The sequence below is a fragment of the Aplysia californica genome, unplaced genomic scaffold (assembly GCF_000002075.1).
Source record: "Aplysia californica isolate F4 #8 unplaced genomic scaffold, AplCal3.0 scaffold00615, whole genome shotgun sequence".
NCBI classification, from domain to species: Eukaryota; Metazoa; Mollusca; class Gastropoda; order Aplysiida; family Aplysiidae; genus Aplysia; species Aplysia californica.
The window spans coordinates 319163-339456 of NW_004797885.1; the positions used below are offsets into that span (position 1 = coordinate 319163).

Sequence of the window (20294 nt, forward strand, 5' to 3'; positions counted from 1 at the left end):
GACATTGGTGTGGAATTGAAGACCTGTCTCTTTGTGAGCCAAACCAGTTGGATGTTGAGTGTATATAAATGTTTGTGTTTGTGTTGTTATGTTATTGCACTGTTGTGGTGCTATGTGTTCATACTTATTTTTCGGGAGCTTGTGGAAGTACGATGACAATTTTTACCTGAAGAGGATGTGCAAAGTGTAAATTTTCTGCTCTGATCTCGTCTGTTTCAGAGCGGATGTGAGTGCTTTATGCCTGTGTCCACTGTTCCATCTGGTCGCGGTGTGTACCAAAAAACAGTCAAAGGGTGACCTCGAAGCGATAGATGCCCTGCTCGGCTGCCCGGTGTACATGGTGGAGAAGACTGTCAGTGAGAAAATGGCCACCATGAGCAGGAAAGAGAAAGACATTGTCTGTGCCAGCGTCTTCTTGTGCATCAACTGGTTCAGAGAAATCATCAACAGTTTCGCTTCCATGAGCAGTGCAGAGGTTAAGGGAAAAGTAGGTCTCTCTTTTAAAAAAACAAACAAATTTTGTTGTTGTTCTGTTATCAAAGTAGGTTGTTTTGGTCCTTGTGTAGAATTTGATTAGAGTTTGGACTACATAGATGGTGTCCTGGGAGACAATACTGGTTAGTTATGATTTTCTTTTGGCCTCGTTTGTGAGGCATCGTGGTGAGATCAGGGGCTCGTCAAAATAATAAAATCGGAGAAACAGGCATTTTTCTTCCAGTTTCACTATTTTTGTCGAATTTTTGTTTTTTGACTCATCAGATTGTATGCTCGTACAAAAACACATTTTCTTGTCAATTCTACTGAAAAACATTGATTAAATAAGCAAATTTTCAGTTTTCAAGGATTCTCGCGCTATAGAAGTTACCAAACTTTAACAGCCATTTCCTCGCTAATTTTACCTCTGAAACCTCCTTCAATGGCAAATACCCCCACTTCTGTTCAAGATAGATGGGTATTTTTTTCATTGAAAGCAAGGCTTTCAGATGCTACCAATAACTCCGCAAGCCCAGAAAACTGACGAGCGCCTGATTCCATCGTGTCGTGACACATATATAGTAAATCTTATTCTGAGAAAGCTAGGGACTTCATCTCACCTTCTCAAGGATCAGCAGTGTGTTGAGAAAATAAAAAGAAAGCTACAATATTGCCACCCATGGTTTTGGTGACTAGGAATCTAGCCTGGTAATTAGCACAAGAGACAAGCATTTTACTTCTCCAAACTAATAATAATGATAATTGTAATAAATGACATTTGCATTGCATTCAACCCTATTTAAAGAGCACAGGCTCTGAGCACTTTACCAAACAAATAGCAACACATAGTACACTGTGTTCTGACTAAAACTCTAGATACATCTCTTAAATCTAAAAAAAACCCCAGAAATTACTTTTGAGCTGAATTTTGAATGGATTAAAAGATTTGATTTCTCTAAAATTACCTGACAATGTGCTCCAGCTTTTACATTTAGAGTATTTGTAGTCATCTGATGTCGATTACAGTTTACGCATCCAATACCGGATGTTTAGTATTCGTTCTTGCCAAGTGCTAGTATCGAATTGTTCATGTTGTTTGGTTCATTTGATGAGATTTGATTGTTTAATATGGATCTTGTACAATGGATCTGCCTGTGGAGGAAGTGCTGGCAGATAGGCATTGTGTTGTAATATTTTTGTTAATAAATATTAATAAATGTTAAATCGACATCAGAATGTTCATAAACCCATACTCTGAATGTCACTAAAATTGTTTTTGTCCTGTATTTGTGTTCAGGTGATGATGAGACTGAAACATGTCTGTGAACTCACAACTATCCTGGAGAAATGTCTTCTCCAACACCCGAGCTTCCAGCCCCCACCGGCCTCATTTGACCTAGAGAACAGCTTTAGTAAGACGGATGCCTCAACCAGCAGTGCCAAGCCTTCTGCTGGTGGTGCGGAGAAAAAGAAAGGAAAGAAAGGAGGCGGGAAAGGCAAAAAAGGAAAAGAGAACTTGGAGGTTTCTGGTGCCAGTCAGCTGGACAAAACCAACACCCAAGGGTCACAGGCTTTGCAAAAGGGATCAGAGGAGGATTCCTCGGATAAAGAAGACCAAACCATGAACATGTCCGTGTACCGCCAATACTTCAGGGAGCTGGACATTAGCGTGTTCACCATTCTCAAAGCAGGACTGGTGACGAGAGCCGCACTGGACTCTGAGATGAATACAAAAGCCACGGAACAGGTACTAAGCTTTGTAATTTGTTTAAATATGCTTTTCACCCCTATTGTTACAATTAAGATTTTTTCTCTCCTCTGATTATATTTAGCGCATACTGAATCTTTATTCATTTTTGTTAATTTGATGTATAAAATATGAATTGTACTTTAAAAACAAAATGTGTACCTTTTGCAAGCAAGATAACCGGCTTGAGACATAAATTCAAACACTTAAAATCCATTTGTTTTAAAAGGGTAAACACTATAGATATAAAATCAATGTCAATATGACATAGATTTAACATTTTTAGGTATTCAGGCCTGGGTGCCACCCATACATTATTGGGATGCTATTGGCACATTTATAAGTTAGGCGTTGGCATCTTTCCTCTTTATTGTCTTCTTTGGGTAATCTACACCTCATCAATAGTAGCATGTAGTAAGATATTATATATATATATATATATATATATATAATATATAAAATATATATGAATATTGACAGCTCCAGATTGGTCTGCCGGAGCTTCAGTTTCTCCTGGAGGACCTCTCTCTCAAGCTGAGTCACGCCCTTGTCGCCACGGCAACCAAGCGGCGGAGCTTTCTGAAGACCAAGAGCAACAAGACAGTGGGCTTCAGCTCCCTGGACACGTACAGCCCAGCGGAGGTGGCCGAACGAGCGGTCAAGCTCCTTCCCTGTCTGCTTGACCATTTGGAGGAGGCTTGCACCTTCTTCCAGACTCTGGTGGCTGAGAATGACGGGGTTGAGGATGGTCCGGGGCGGTTCACCCCCGAAGCTCTGGCTGTCTCGGCGTGCTATCATCTCACTCTGCAGGTTTGTGGAGATCTTTCCTAATATCAGAGGTGCCAATTTTCTGGATAAATCCGGAAATGTGGATTTTTGATCCCAGATGTTTTAGACAAAATATCGCCAGTGTTGCAATCATTGCACTTAAATTCATTTGGGTACTTTTTACACCAAAGACAAAAAATTGGTTTTTGTTTTGTTGTACGCATCAGGAATCGTGAAAGGAAGAAAGTTGTCAGCCCTGACTATAGCGTTAAACTGCATTTTAGTGATGTTGATAGCTGCATCTTTGACAGAGCTTTGGCAGGGTGTAAAAATGGAAAATTCTCAAATTTTGGGCTTAAGCAGATTGCTTGCTTGCAACAGTGATGATAGCTTAAGCAGATTGCTTGCTTGCAACAGTGATGATATGATCCTTAAATTTTTATTCCCTGAGTGTGCGTTTCCACAGAGTCCGAATAGTTAAATATATTACAGAAAGAGAAAAAAAAAGGACATTTCAGTATTTCATCCATGTTTGGCAGTCAACTGACCTTTTGCCATGTGTTCCCCAGTGTCTGCTCTCCTTGTTTTCCTGGAACGGGTTTGCCAGCGACACTCACAAGCCCTTGCTCAAAGAGGCTCTGCTCATTGTGTTCAGGAGGATGAGAGCCTCACAGGACCAGAGCTCTTTTGTATCGCAACAAGACAGTTTGAGGTAAGTGTTGAAATATGTTTGCTAGAAAGAAGTCTCATTGTTTTTTTGTAATTCTATTTTTTTACATCCTGTTACGTGTGACTGGCGCCAGTGGTGTATAGGTTAGAGTAGACTGTTTACTGTTGCATGCAAAGGGCTTGAGGTCGATTGCCACTGAGAGAAATCTATTTTGTTCAGTTTGTCTTTCAACTGGGATGTTGTGTCCCACTCAGTCTTGTTTAGCCCTGACAGGCAGATTCGAATCTGAAAGTGTTGATGGAAATGTAAAATAACTGCAATCAGCCAGGCCGTTATGTGCCTTTTGGTATATGGGAAGTTTGTATGTTATACAGTTATCAATAGATGGCCTTTTTATTTAACCTACCTTTTTCGAGTCCAGTTGATTCCTGTATTCATCTCCAGGTGATATCCATGTGTAGTACCATCTGTATAGTTGTTTATATTGTTGTCTGTAGTCTGCACAAAAGTCAGCATGGGTGGTTGACGGGTGCTCTGGTGTGGTTTGCTCCTTCTTTCCTATCAAACATCTATCGCCCTTATCTCTCCTTCTTCTTTTTTGTGTTTGTTACTCTTTTGTAACACCTCTAATCTTCTGCACTTATATGACCTTATTGTGTTGCAAGTTCAGTAAAACTCTTACTAAAACTAAAACAAAAGTCACCGTGTTGTTGTTTATACAACATTGAGTTCGAATGGTTATGCTCCTTCTTTCCTATCAAACATCTCTCGTCCTTATTTCTCCTTTTTTTTGTTTGTTTGTTACTCTCTTGTAACACCTAATCTTCTGGCGCTCATATGACCTTATGCAGTTGCGAGCGCCGTAAAACCTCTACTAAAACTAAAAGTGAATGTTTCTCTCAGCTGCACGTTCCAGTACTTGTCCAACTTTGTGGAGACCATCCCGACCCTGGAGGCTGCGGTCACGCTGCTCAAACTTCTGGCTGGACTGGCTGAGAGGGCTGGCAGTGAACAGATGAACGTCAAACTGAGTGAGTCAGGAATACCATTTTGGTCAGCTCTAACGGAGACGTCCATTCCAAATCAGTGTACTTGTATTCAATCAGTCGTGTCCTATGGACTGGGTTTGTTGGAGAAGTTGGGGTGGTGGTTAGAATGATGATCCAAATGCTATTGTTATTTAGATGAAGAAATAGCACCTTCCTCAAATTTTCCCAGAATGTTCTCTTTAGAGACTTTTATAGTTCCTCCTGATCACCTTTGAATTGATGCAGAAAAGCAGTTATGTCGAGTCGAGAGCTCAGGAAATCTGCCATTTGTTGAACCCTACAACATTTAGAAGGGGTGGCATAAGTGCACACCTAGCCCTATGCAATGTCCTTCCCTCCTCTATGATCTTTCTTCTTTATTATTTTTTTTTTCGGTTGCATGACGATGGAGACTTCTTAGTGAAGATTTATAAGAGACATGGGCAAGCATGTCTAAATCGTTGACTGGATTAAGCGATCCGAACATCTGGCTAGCCAAAGCAGGAGAAAATTGGGTAAAATCGGTTGTAATACCTAAGCTCTCAAAAGTGAGACTGAAACTGACTCAAAAGCCTTTGCCACAGGAGGGCATTGTTCATGACATAAAATGTTAGATTTATTACTTCCAGCTGGGCTACAAAATATTAATTTTACTTTTCAGGATGAACAGTTTTGTTTTTATTAGTCATTTACTCACCCTGGGTCACTTTCAGTATTAATTACTAGGTGGACTCGTGAACCAGACTGAAACTTCGCGGGCTGGATATGTCCCATGGGCTGTGGTTTTCCCATGCCTGATTCACCATGCCTGTCTCTCACAGCTAAACAGGCCAAAGCATTCCTGAAGCGAGAGTGGCGAGGGGCGGACGGGGAGCGTCTGAAGGGAGCCAAACACAACGAGCTCCTGTTAGTGGTGGTCAAGACGTACATTGTGTACTGCTCCGAGCCACTGGACGCCCTGGAGGAGATCACGACCAAAGGCCTGGCGGAACTGGCCAATGAGGACAAGGATGGCTGTGCGGAGGAATTTGTTTCTCTGAACAGGTAGGCTAAGACTACAGTAGACATTTTGTCACCCAGCTGTTCGACTGTTCCAAGTCCAGAAAACACGACTGTAACAGTTATACCTACATTATGTATCTTTGCTTGCTTTACTCTATATTTTGAATTGGAATTTTGACTAAATATTTCTCGGCACATGCAACCAATACCATAGATTAACACTGCCCCCGCGGGACGCCGATTGGCGACAGTAAGAAGCCGTCCCTTTTCCCCAATGGGATGCCGATCGGCGCCCGTGTGATATAGCGTGTACCGCACCTGTATCCTGGTCCGTGGAGATAAGTGTTGCGCGCGCTGCGTGGGTGAGAAGTGTTAAGAAAGTGAAACTCAAAATAATGTTCAAAATTTTGGGTTTAATATATCTGAACAGCTGGTCGATGATTTGTTGTCGCGGCAAGAATATTTCCGAAGCTTATGTTCCGCTAATCCTTGCGTCTTGCTGATCCTTGTTTGGGTGGTTTTAGAGTGCAGCTGATGGGTCCTGCTTCTTTACTATTCCTCTTTTGTTTCTCTCTGTCCGTCTTACTTTTTCCCAACACTAAAAGATAGCTATTGCGTCAATGTGCTTACTTTTACTCATACAAACCTTTAGTTTTTACCAGTCATTGTGTTGTGCCCATAATAAGAAAAAATGATGAAAAAGCCAATGGTTCCTGAATTTGTAGCCTACACTTAGCTTAGTCATGTCTGTAATCGTAAAACTGACGTAATGAAGCTTTTCTAAAATCCTTGGAAGAAGACGCAAAACTTGACGGAGTCTACATTTAATTTATGAGTCTACTTAGCCTGCAAGGAAAGAAAACAGAGAGAGCCTCACCTCCCTGCCTGCCCTAGCAGCAAACATCCCCTGCCCCCATAACAACAGACATTTTTCTGGGTAAAGATCGGTGTGATCACCCATCTACTCACAACACATATCTGAGGCAGCGTGGTGAAATCAGGCGCTCGTCAAAGTAATCTTAGTGAAGAAACTTGCATTTGTCTGTAGGTTTGTGAATTTTAATTTAATTTTTTTTTTTGGCTCAACACATTTTATGCTCATTAAATAACACTTTTCTGTGTGGATTTTACTGAAAAACTTTTATTAAAGGCACAACAAATGTAAATTTTCAGTTTCCACGGACTCTCAAGCAAAGGAAATAGCCAAACTTTGGCAGCCATTTTTTCACTAATTTTACCTCTGAAACCAGGTGACCCCCGCCTCCTTCATTCGCAAATATCTCAACTTGTATTAAAAATAAATGGATATTTTTTTTCATCCAAAGCAAAATAAATGAACAAACTTTAAGATGATACCAATAACTCTTCCTACCCAAAAATTGACAAGAGCTTGATTCCACCTCATCGTAACACATATATATTTTTTTAAATGCAAGAGAGGCTGTGAAAAGTTGTTGTTTGTACCACCGATTGTCTCAGGCAGGTGGTAGTTCCGGCAGATACGAGTGTATTTTCTGTGTTGAGCATTCATGAGTAACCTGACCTCCCACTTTTGTTCCAGGCACTCGTTTTCCACCTTCTACAAAGTTGTCTTGACTGAACTCATCAGCCACATCAAACAAATCCCGGCTCTGAAAAAGAACGACTCGGAGCAGGTGAAGGAAGATCGCCTGTTGTCCTGGATGATGGCGGTCAAGGTTCTCCATGTGGCGGTCAGCTTAATCAAAGTGTTCTCGGCCCGGGGCAATCTGAGTGCAGCGCTCAAGTTTGGTCGTCAGTTCGTGGAGATCTTCCTGCGTCTGGGCATGCCCCTGCTGGATGTGACGTTCCGACGGCACCATGAGGAGGTGGAGAAACTGTTGAGGTCGTTGCAGCAGAGTACACGCATGCTGCACCATATGTGTGGACACTCCAAGGTATTTTTTTTTTTTTAATAGAGGGTTTTACGGCGCTCGCAACTGCATAAGGTCATATGAGCGGCAAGGGGTGGGTGTCAACAGAGAAGTCTTTACAGGGAATCAGACTTACTCTGCTCACCTCTCTAGCTTCAACAGCACGAGGTCTGCTTCGACTATCAAGGCACCCCGGAAATAGCGGGTCACAACAGTGTGACAAACATACAAAAGAAGTAGAGGAAAAATGACAATAGTAAAAATTAGGAAAGAAAAAGCAGCAGTTCCCTGTTGTAGATCAGACACAGTTGTGAGCGTGACATGATGAGTCAGCCCATTTACAATTCTACTGTGCTTGAACGAGAAATGTCCCCCCTTTGGGAATGGCCTAAAGACACTTCAGTCAGTGGCTCCGTCCTGGGGAGTACTCCAAGGTTTGGTTCTCTCCGCATTTCATATTAAGGAAATGTAGGGGTCATAATAAATTGGTCAAAATTGACTAGATTCCACTTGATGGCTATATAAGCAAGTGGCATTTTCATGTATATGAATCATTTTTTCGTAGTTACTTCAAACTGCAAAGTTGTATAAATATATAAGCTCATGGATTCTAATTCTTTCTCTTAAATATGTGCCGATTTGCGAAATTTCAAAGGGGGAACCAAGAAAGTTTTGAGAGTGCATATGTGGTATAACTACTCTAATTTGTTCATTCCATAATCAATTGACACTGTTGCTATGACTGCAAGCACAATGTTTGCTGGGATGTATATTGTATAATTTATTTTTATACCCATAATATATTGATACTCTAAGAAAGAAATACTATAATGGAACTGAGATATTTAACACATGCTTTGAAATAGCAAAATAAGTTCCCCAGATCCACATCTATTAGATTTCACGGGAGAAATTCCAGATGGTGACATCTGAGCCATCTTAAAATTCCTTCCTCCCATATTGTCGGCTATGCATTTGCCTGCAAATGTACTTCCTTAGACATATTAAGATACATGTCCTTATGCTGCAAGTACTTGATGGGTGTTCTAGTGCTGTTTTCTTCTTCTTCTCTTTCTTCTTCTCATGGTCTGTTATTTTGACATGGTCCTGGTGAAATGTGACCCATGTCTTGTTGATCCAGTGAGACCAGTGGCTCAGCTCTGTCTTCGTCAGCTTATGCTGCTCCTTGTCTGTTTCAGATCAACAAGGATGTGGCTTTGATTAACCAGGTGCCCATGTTGAAGCGTAGTCTGGAAGCGTTTGTGTATCGGGTGAAAGCCATGCTCACGCTCAACAACTGCCAAGACGCATTCTGGATGGGAAATCTGAAGAACAGGACCTTGAAGGTGAGGATGGTTTGCAGTTTTGTCTTTTGTGATTGCAATCATTCAACTAGAATACCCAAACCAAATACATTCATTTAAATCAAAGACATCTGCCCTATAATAGAAGTCAGTGTCTGTTGCTGGTACTTCAATTTTAACAAGAGTTTTCTGTTGATAATCTGTTGTTGTTTTTTTGTAAACTCTAACCCAGTTTTGAACAAAGAGGTATTATTTTTTTTTTACAAAGAATAGATGTCTGTTGCTGGAAGAGAAATCCTGTTTTAATTCAAAAATGGCATGCAGGGGATTGTTATTTTAAAAAATCCCATTCATTAGGAATAGCACTATTGTATAAATATGCAGCTGAGTCTACTAAAACTGAAATGATCGAGGCTGCCTGATTTTCTTCGGTTTGGCGAGGAATTTGGTTTAGAGAGGTTGCTCAAATAGAAGGGAAAAAAATGGGGATTATATTTTTTTTCTCAGTTTTCTGCTGTTTTGTGCAGTGCTTCCACTCTTCCGTATTTTTACAGAAATCCGTACTTTCTGCCTGTTCCGTACTTGTTCCTTCATCATTATGGACTCCCTTCGTAAAATTCTGCGACAGCGTAGGACTACCGAAATTCCGTAGCAAAAGATTCGTACTCGCCTTTGTATCGTCTTGTATACGTTACAGATATTTACGGTAATTCTCTCGGTAAATTGACTTGTGATCTTAGACAGAAAATTACTGTCAGAAAGAATTTTTTTTTCAAATTTATAGTCTAGATCGAGAGAAATTATCAGTGCGAAGATTCTACGGCACGCGAATGCGATAAGGGCTGTGATGAAAGAAATTTGTCCTAAAACTACTAAAATCAAGAATAATTCGAAGAGGTTGTGACATGCGACATTCAGACGTGAAAATTGAGGAAAATTAGGGTATATGCTGGGTATTTGTATATTTGTATTGTGAAGATACATATATATATATATCTATTCATTATTACCAGGTTTGCCTTCTTGTCAATGGTGCGATGACAAACTAATTGAATTATAGTAGCAACGGAAGGGGAACCTGCTTTAAACATTGCCAGCAATGGAAAGATATGTAGGTGAAGAAATCAAATAAGACCAAATGTTGGTGAAAAATAAATGTTATGGGTTGTAGGCAATCTCTTCAAACAGGCTCTCAAATGCCATTTTTAACCCTTTAAAAGCCCTAAGTTTCAATTTCTTCGGGGGCCCCCACACCCCCCACAGAATTTTCCTTACTTTTCAGCTTCAGCTGGTGGAAGCACTGTTTGTGGATTAACCGTGTTCATTTTGAGTGGACATTACTGTAAAGATTATAATCATAACAAGACCACATAATTGACAGCTTGCGTGACCAATGTGAGCCCGGAACAAAGTATTTCATCATGAGGGTTTATAGACCCACTATAGTAAACCCTTAGCTGGGTGACTTTGCCAACCCTATATAAAGTAACTCATAATAAATATGAAAATATAAATTCCAGGGTAAAACAATTTTTCAGTCATTCATATTGAGCGCAGCATTCTTCCCTAGGAATTGTTACCGGTACCAAAAACATACCTTGTTGCTTTGTATTAAAGAATCATTAGCTTATAAGAAAACTAAAACTCACCACTGCTCTATTGGTGGCAGGCTGTTAAAGCTCTTCACAGGTTGGAAATATTTGTTCTTGTGTTATAATATACGTGTATGAGCCTGTAGTTAACAAAACAATAGACTTTGAGAACTGCTCTAGAAAGTTTTACTGTTAATTACATGTACCTTAATAATTTAAAAGTGTGTCAAAACTGTATAAAGATGTATATTTCAGCTTCATTTCTTTCTTGATGTATTGCTTATGATTAGTAGGGCCATGAGAGTCTTGATCGTCAGTTATAGGCCATGTTTCAACTCAAGATCCTGCATGTTTTTGTTCTTAATTCTGCTTCAAGGGCGAGGAAATCCTTACGCAGCAGAGCTCTATCGCTAGCTCAGGGGAAACAACTGCAAATGAAGATGCTGATGAAAATGAAGAGGAGAATCAAGGTGACGAAGATGAGGATGGTGACAGTGAGGTGGAGCTTGAAGCAGAAGTGCCGGAGCAAGAGACAAATGCTGACGGTGGTTCTTACAGCGAAATTTTCTAATGTCCCAGGAAGTGACACTCTAGAACCTCTCCAAAAAGTACAATTTTGTATCGGATGAATGGGTGATTAGTTTGTGTTCTGGTGGCGTTTGCTCCTTATTTCCTATCAAACATCTATAGTCCTGATCAATCCTTCTATTTTGTTTGTTGTTCTCATGTAACACCTCTAATCTTCGGCGCTAATATGACCTTATTGTGTTACAAATGCCATAAAACTCCTACTAAAACAGATAATTTCAAATTTTGCATGGTGCAAAATATATTTATCTGGACAAATAGTGAAAGGTGCTGTAGTGTTACACAGCTCACTGCAGAGCCAAGATTTTTGCCTTGTGATAATTTAGATAAAGAATTGGAATGACAAAATGAACATGACAGTTTGTTGAACTTTTATTTTCTGGAAACTTCAGAGAAATGTCAGATGTGACAAATGCAGTGGATCTGTGGTTCTCTTTATGCTAAAAAAAAAAAAAGCAATATCTCTGCTGTCCAGAGCATATATTTTATAATCCTTTCTTTGCTTTCTTCAGTCACTCACATATTCCCCCCCCCCCGGGCGGTGCCACTGACTAGTGTCTGTAGGCCATTCCCAAAGGGGGGACATTTCTCGTTCAAGCTCAGTAGAATTGTAAATGGGCTGATTCATCTTGTCACGTTCATAACTGTGCCTGATCTACAACAGGGAACTGCTGCTTTTTCTTTCCTAATCCTTACTATTGTCATTTTCCCCTTCTTCTTTTGTATGTTTGTCACTCTCTTGTGACCTGCTATTTCCAGGGTGCCTTTATAGTCGATGCAGACCTTGTGCTATGGAAGCTAGAGAGGTGAGCAGGGTAAGTCTGATTCCCTGTAAAGACTTCTCTGTTGACACCCACCCCTTGGCGCTCATGACCTTATGCAGTTTCGAGCGCCATAAAACCCTCTACAAAAAACCCCACAAAAAACTCCCATATTCTTACTTATCTTAGTTTTCATAACTGTCAAAACACCTGTTATCACGGGCAGTTTTGCATAGAGACGTATATCAAAAGCTGCCTAGAATGACTTACGTCTGTATGCAATACTGCTTGCGTTATGTAGTCGCTTAAAGAACCCCCCCGAAAACATGAACAAAAAAATGAGAAAGGGTGACATGTGTTCACTTTGCCATGTGCTTCTAACACATCCCCTCTTACAGTTAATAACTTCATCTCCCATGAAGGGAAAATTGTCACCAATGAATGTGTCATCACTTCAACGCTCCAGACGTTTTTGGTGGGATTTGTGCAAAAAAGGACTTTGCTAAAACCTGATAAATTAATTATGAAAATGAAGGATTTTAGAATGAAATGATCCCTTCATGGGAGCCTCTTACTAACTGAGCTTACTATAAAGGGAGGTGGTAAATTTTTGTGGGTTGTTTGTTCAGTGTTCATTTACATCATATTGAATCAACCCAAGTCCACTGCAATTTGAACTAAATATCAGTCATGTTAAGAGTCCCTCCCTTGACAAATAGTGTACAGATTTTCTACTGTTACTATTACAATTATAGACATGCAGCAATCACAAAAGAAATCGGAAAGATGAATACTGACTGCAAGCATAAGTTAAAGTGCTGATAAATGATTTAGATGGCTCGGAGACGAGCTCTAAATTAGAACACACCTGGGGGCGGTGTTACTGACTGAAGTGTCTGTAGGCCATTCCCAAAGGGGGACATTAACATATTCTTATGCACAGTAGAATTGCAAATGGGCTGATTCATTAATGTCATGCTCATAACTGTGCCTGACCTGCAACCTTTTCTTTCCTAATCTGTACTATCGTAATTTTCCTCTACTTCTTTTGTATGTTTGTCACACTCCTGTGACCCGCTATTTCCGGGGTACTTTGATAGTAGAAGCAGACTTTGTGCTGCTGAAGCTAGAGAGGTGAGCAGAGTAAGCCTGATTCTCTGTAAGGTAAGGACTTCTCTTTTGACATTCACCCTTTGGCGCTCGTATGACCTTATGCAGTTGCATCAAGCGCCGTAAAACCTCTACTAAAACTAAAAAACAAATAGAACATCCCTCAGCCCAGCAAATGGGAGCACCAGACATACGTGTACTTCCGTGCTCGTCTCACAGCATACCTGCAGTTAATTGGAGTTATAAGTCCAAGCTGGCTAAAACAGCTTCAGCGGGGCTGTTAAAATTTTGGTACTTTTCATTGAACAAAAGCTTTGACTTTGAAGTGTAAAGAGGCATTGACAGTACATGTGTAATAGTTATTATAATTTTATACAAATTGAATTTTGTTATAGTGACTAGAAAAACAAACTGTCCAAAAGAATGGAAATGTTAGCTTATTGGATATTTGCTTCAATCCTGCCTTGTTACACTACACAGTGATTCAACTGATTTGATTCTACTGTAGAGGAAAAAATAAATAAATAAACGGCATACCAAATATTGCTCTACTTTTGGCTATATATCATGAACAGAACATAACTGAAAGTACTCATGAACTGACTGGCATATCTGAGAATGTATTTGTGTACACTTATGCGCCTTACTCTTCAGTACACTTATGCGCCTTACTCTTCACAAAATGTTTGGGTTGCTTTGTTCTTTTCTTAATGAGTTAACACTATTAACAGTGTATAAATTAAATATGCATAAATATTTTTAGACAGCCTGATGATGTAATTTCATTTGTATATATGCACTGCTTGCCTTGTGTGTGTGCGGAAGTGCATGTCAGGCTTGTGTGTGCGTGTGTGTGTGTGTGTGTGTGTGTGTGTGTGTGTGTGTGTGTGTGTGTGAGTGTGAGAGAGAGAGAGTGCACGTTTGCCATTGATTGTTACCCACGATTTTGGGTAAGCTTGTGTGAGCGAATCGTATGGTTGTTTTTACTGTTCATGAATGTAAGAGTGCTGTGTTGATGCTGAATCTTTATGTTGCTTTGGGGCATCCACCCAAAATTTCCCTCGTAGATCAATAAAGTTTATTTCATCTCATCAATTCTTATCTTATTTTCTCTCTGGGCCCCGCTGAGAAGAGAGAAGTTTGCGGATGCTGTGGTGTGGTTTGCTCCTTCTTCCTATCAAACAGCTGTTGTTCTCATCTCAAGAAACACTTCCGATCTTAAGCACTTATAATACAGTAGTCTCCGCCTAAGATCCCCCCACTTACGATCCCGGTTCGCTTAAGATCCTGCTGTTTTAAGAAAACAGAATTTTTACTATACAAGTCACCCTTAAGATCCCGCTCTGATTCACTCTAAAGGTCTACATTCGGCTATGATCCCGCATTTCAGATCATAATTTGCGGAACAAAAACCCGGGCGGGATAGCCGATCAACCAAGAGTGAAAAGTTGAGATCAATAAACTGTCCGTCGCGTCAAAGATCAGCCACTATCGTGAATGTGAACACATACACGTTGCAAAACTCGATGAAGCGATACAATGTTTGCCCCAAACGGGATCACACCGGGGTGTGAACTGACCGACATGTTTGTTTTCCCCACCCATCGCACTCACACCTGAGCTCTCCCCCTAAACTTACATCACTCGCTGGGTTGGTAGGGCCTACACGTTTGCTCCAGGCGGGATCACATTGAACTGAGAACTCTTCCCTAACCATTGCAGAAGTTGTCTCTACTCCCCAATTTGCGAGACAGACTGAATTTTAATTGGTGTGCAACGACAAAGGCGGTTGGGGAGGGGGGGGGGGGAAGACTCGGTCAGAGATGAAAAGCTTAAAATTTTCTACAGGTAACGGGGAGGGGCAACTGGATAAGCGTAGATCTTGAGACTCATGATACAAATGATAGGATAATAAGTGAAAATGGCACGCCTCATGCCATTATGCACTGTGATAGGTCATCAAGGTTAACCACTCTTTGTTTGCCATATGTCATAAACCCACTGTAATGTTAGTATACACACACGACAGTAAACTGGAGAGACGAACACACACGACAGCAAGCATTCTAATAATGAGCCCGGGTGTAGTGTCTGACTTTTTATGTTGATCCCCGAAGGGAGTAACATTAACCAAAAGCCCATGGCATACGGGGCGCTTACGTCCCGTGATTAAAAAGAGTAAGGTACAATACGGTGACTACCGTGGCATCTCCCCTTTTAATATTGAAGAAAAAGGAAAACCTCAAATTGGATTAAAGATTATTGGTTTCGAGTCTCTCAAAGGGGAATGTTCTAACTTTAACAAAATTCACACACAGAGTTCAATTGTCTTTGCAGATTCGGGGCTTGCACTTGAGTGCTTGGTAAAACATTTCATTAAGGGGGTGTAGCTATGGTCAACACCCAAATCCTATAGTTTTTGGTCTAATGTTTGCTTTTCTGCATCAAAGGCGGTGACATAGTACAAAAAAAGGTTACCAAGCAAAAAATTCAAGATTTTAGCCATAATAATCCCGAGCCATCAAAAATAAAGGATTGATTCAGCATTTTTAAAACCAATTTTATATTTTGTCAATCATCAACACTCATCAAGATAGAAGCCTAATATTTGGCATGGCGATTACTGTTGGTAGGTAGAACAACCTTACAGAGCCAATTTGAATTTTCTGTACTGACTTGTGAGCCTTACAGTTCTTGCTATGCACCACATTCAGGTCTCCAATGTTTTCAGATTTTGTCAAATAAAACAGGCCTAAAACTCCAAATGTGTTCCATAAACAGCAAAAATGCTCCTGCAAAGTTATAGAGAAATGTGTATAAAAGATTGTGTCCAAATTTGAAACAATTCTGACAGTAACTTTCTGAGATCTACTCAATATAGTGTTGCTACCTGGTCAGATAAACAATTCTGAGAAAACTGCAAAGAGAGATAATTTTTGGTGAAGATTTTCCTACATTGCTGCCTCTCTTAAATGCGTTTTCCAGGTATTTATAAGTTTGATAAAGGAATTAGGCTTCTAAAGATGGATCCTTGATATTGATATCTATTAAGATACTCCAAAATCTGAAAATTGATATTTTTTCAAAATTTTTACTGATCTGACCAGTGGATCCCCTTAAAGTTCTTTGGTACTTCAGAATTACCACATTTCAAATTGTCTTTGTCACATTCATAGAACTGCATAGCGTCCAGATAATGAAACTAAGAAAATAAATAACCTCGAACAGGTAGGTCTACACAACTGTTGGGTAATCAGCAAAGGATAAACAAAAAAGTAAAAACAGTCATCGAAAGGATACGACTGGGTCACAAGAACATCAGTCCGGGTAACACTAACAAGCGGGTCTCCTGACCACTCGTCCACTTCGGGTAGTTACTGGAGCAGGACTGGCTGGAGCGGAAGCTGGCTGAGGTGATGGTGGTGTGACATCAGGCTCCACCGGCTGGACAGCTGGTGGCGGAGGTAAGGGAACGGACATTGGAGTAGGCTCTGGGATGGCAACAGGTGAAGAAGGCATGGAAGGAGGGTCGACTTAGGGCTTCAGATGTTTGCGGTTCCGGCGGTAAGCCCTATCCCCAGACTGTATGACGTAAGACCTCGGTGCACACCGTTCTTTGACAACCGCAGGGCCACGCCACTCCTTGTCGTTCTCCAGCTTCTGCAGGACGAGCTGACCAGGATTCAGCTCCGGGGGGTTCTGGGCTCCGTGACGTCTGTCAAAAGCTTGTTTGTACTTACGCTTCGACTCAGCGTCTCTGGCTGCAATCTTCGCCCTGTCGTAGACCTGCTGGTTCAGGTTTGACGGTAGAGTTGGCAGGGTCGTCCTCAGGCGTCGCCCAAGAGCAAGTTCCGCTGGGCTCGCCCCCGTCGGTGACACCGGTGTAGACCTGTAGATCAGGAGTGCAAGAAATGGGTCGTCCTGACTCAGGCTTTCTTCGCTTCCTCGACTGCTCTCTCCGACCCGCCGTTGCTCTGGGGAAAATGAGGACTGCTGGTCGTGTGTTTAAACCCCCAGCCCTTGGTGAACTTGTGGAAACGGTCTGACACAAACTGAGGACCGTTGTCAGTCACCAGTAGTTCTGGAATGCCAAACCGAGCGAAGATGTTTTTCAGTTCATACACAACAGTCTCTGAGGTGGTGTCTGGCATGTAGGCCACCTCCAAGTACCGTGAGAAGTAGTCCACGAGTACCAGGTAGTTATGTCCCTTGTAGTTGCAGAGGTCAGCACCAACCATTTGGAACGGCCGCTCAGGTAGAACTGTCGGGTTTAGAGGTTCGCTTGGTTGTGCTGGACGTTTCCGCTGGCAATGGTCGCATCTTGAGACGACTTCCCGTATCTCGGAGCTGAGACCAGGCCACCAAATGGAAGATTTGGCCCGTTCTCGACACTTCGACACTCCGACTACGAGGTGACCGTCGTGGATCCTGCTAAGCATCTCTCCTCGCATTGTCTTTGGGATTACGATGCGGTTACCTCTGACGAGTAGTCCATGGACTTCACTCAGTTCATTGGAAACTGCGTAGAGGTCGCGAGCTTCGGACCTGACGTTTTGTATGAATTTCGGCCAACCGCTTCTGGTGTACTGTATCGCAGCACTGATCGCTGGATCCTGTTGAGACTTGTTTTTGATTTCGTCAAGTTTGCTATCCGTGGCATCCCATGACATCTGGATTGTAGCGACATGAGCCTCGATATATTCACCAAATTCTTCAGGCTCGGTGCTCACTACTGGACTTCGGGACAAGGAGTCTGCGACAGTCATGTTCTTCCCTTGGGTGTATTCTGCCTTTCCGCTGTAGCGCATCACCTCATCAGCATCCCTTGGCAGCGGACAGGTGCATCATTCAGTTCTTTAGAGTTGATCAGAGGCACAATGGGCTTGTGGTCGGTGAGCAGTGTGAATGACGGCAGCCCGATGAGGTAGCGATCGAACTTTTCGCACGCCCAGGTGGCCGCCAACAGTTCCTTTTCAATCTGAGCGTAGTTCTTCTCGGCCCTAGGTAGAGTTCTGGAACAGTAGGCCACTGGCTGAAGATCACCCCTGTCTTCCTGGAGGAGAACTCCTCCCAGTCCGTAGCTGCTTGTATCGGCGCTTACACAAACCTGCCCAAATAGTTCACCATGTCGAGCACTCGTCGTAAGTCTAATGTTCTCTGGCTCTGGCATCTCAGTGAAGGCGCTGACCTTGGATGGATCTGGCCTCACACCTTTCCCGCTGATGATGTGGCCAGGAAAATCGATTTCGTCCTTGTCAAACTTGCACTTGGATTTGTTCAACTTGACCCCACGCTCCTTCAGCCGCTGGAAGACTTTCTTCTTCAACTTATCATGTTTCTCCTGACCATCCGTGTGCAGGAGGATGTCGTCCATAAAGCACTCTACACCGTCTATGCCCGCTAGAATGTCTTGCATCGTACGCTGAAATATCTCAGGCGCAGAGGTGATTCCAAAGCAGAGACGTCTGTAGAAGTACCGGCCGAACGGAGTAATGAAAGTGGTCAGCTTCGCGGAGTCGTCGTCCAGTGCCAACTGCCAAAAGGAAGACGTCGCATCAAGCTTGCTGAACTTGTTTGATCCGCTGAGTTTTTTTACAAGATGTCGTCTTAGGTGGGCAGCATGAATCGTTCACGCTTCACCGACAGGTTGAGCTTTTTCAGATCTGTGCAGATTCTAACGCTACCAGACCTTTTCCTGACCGGGACCATCGGCGCGCACCAGTCAGTTGGAGTGCTGATCTTCTCAATGACACCTGCGGCTTCCATGCGGTCTAGTTCAGCTTTAACTTCGTCCATGAGTGGAATGGGAATCCGACGTGCGACGTTCATAGAGTATGGCTGTGCATCTTCTTTCAAGATGATTTTCACTGGCTCGCAGCGTATAGGTTGAGGTCCCACATCGCCGAACACGAGGTTGGCGGAGTCTATTCTGTCTCTAGAGATCAGTCCCAGACGAACTGCGGCGTCGCGACTGAGAAGACAGTCGGTGTCGTCGTCAAGGACGAAAACACGGAACGCAAAGTTGCGATTGTTATGCTGCGTAGTTGCGATAAATTCTCCCACGCTCCTTATGACTCCACCAGGACTGCGAAGAACTGCAGACGTTGTTTTCAGCTTTGGACGAGGACTGAGACGGTTGTAGACGGCCTTCTACATTATCGAAACATCGGCCCCTATGTCTATCTTGAAGGATGTAGCTCTCCCTCCAAGGTTCAGTGTAACGCCTCATGGTGGCTCGCTAACTCCGCCGAAGTTTACATCGGTAACGACATTACTGTCCGAGTTTTTGTCAACAGCACCTAAAAAGAGCGAAGGAGTTTCCGATTCAGTGAATTCGTTGACATTGCGGCTGCTGCTGCGACAGACTGTTGCGAAATGATTGCGCTTGCCGCATTTTCTGCAAGTTTTCCCACGCGCTGGGCAATTGTTTTGGGCATGACCTCTTCCACAGTTGCTGCAGTTAGAGAAAGATGACGGTGATGCCTGGCTGCCTCTGTGTTGTGAGTGTATACCTGTTCTTCGGCCGCCTCTATCCTTGGGGTGAGCAGGCGACGAATATCCCCTCTGGCCGTAGCACACTGAATCTACTGTGACTGCTGCACCAAGCTGACGTTGGATACTGACCTGACCCTTTACGAGCTCGAAATGGCGTGCTGTTTCGATGGCTGATTTCAAAGTAAGAGTTGCCTCGAGTTGTAAGCGCTGTGACAGTTCATTGTCCAGTACTCCTAAGACGAGTCTATCCCTTATGGTTTCATCTCGGTCCTTAAAGTCTGCATGTTCAGAAAGCTCGTACAGGGCTCTAACATATTCTTCTATCGTCACCCCACTGTTTTGTGCTTGTGCATGAAACTTTGCTCTTTCGTGGATAAGATTCCGCTTGAGGACAAAGTGAGCGTCGAAATTCTCTAAGACAGTGTCAAAGTTGTCCCTAGGATCGTTACCTTCGACGGGAGCAGGGAACGTGAACGTGTTAAATATCTGTTCAGCTTGGCGTCCCATAGCGTAAATTAATGAACTTACTTGAATTGCTCCGGTCTCTGCGCTCAGTTTGGTGGCTGTACGGTATCGTAGAATACGCTGTCGCCACTCGGGCCACTCGTGAGGTTTGGAAAAATCAAACGGTTCAGGAGGCTTGAAATGAGGCATTCTGACACTTGTAACACGTTATCCACTGACTTTTGACACCATGTAATGTTAGTATACACACACGGCTGTAAACTGGAGAGACGAACACACACGACAGCAAACATTCTAATAATGAGCCCAGGTGTAGTGTCTGACGTTTTATGTCGATCCCCGAAGGGAGTAACATTAACCAAAAGCCCATGGCATTCGGGGCGCTTACGTCCCGTGAT

At 42.5% G+C, this 20294-nt stretch overlaps 1 protein-coding gene across 1 annotated transcript in view; it reads left to right on the top strand.

The window, feature by feature from the left end:
• Nucleotides 1–11205, top strand: part of LOC101862679 (Fanconi anemia group D2 protein) — a 30394-nt gene extending 19189 nt beyond the window's left edge. The window contains exons 23-31 of the mRNA XM_005107615.3: nt 220–487; nt 1772–2221; nt 2702–3031; nt 3559–3701; nt 4563–4690; nt 5509–5731; nt 7251–7605; nt 8781–8927; nt 10854–11205. Of these exons, the coding sequence (XP_005107672.1) occupies nt 220–487; nt 1772–2221; nt 2702–3031; nt 3559–3701; nt 4563–4690; nt 5509–5731; nt 7251–7605; nt 8781–8927; nt 10854–11048 (2239 nt within the window). The 3' untranslated portion in view covers nt 11049–11205. The remainder of the gene's footprint in view (nt 1–219; nt 488–1771; nt 2222–2701; nt 3032–3558; nt 3702–4562; nt 4691–5508; nt 5732–7250; nt 7606–8780; nt 8928–10853) is intronic.
• The last annotated feature ends 9089 nt before the right edge of the window (nt 11206–20294 follow it).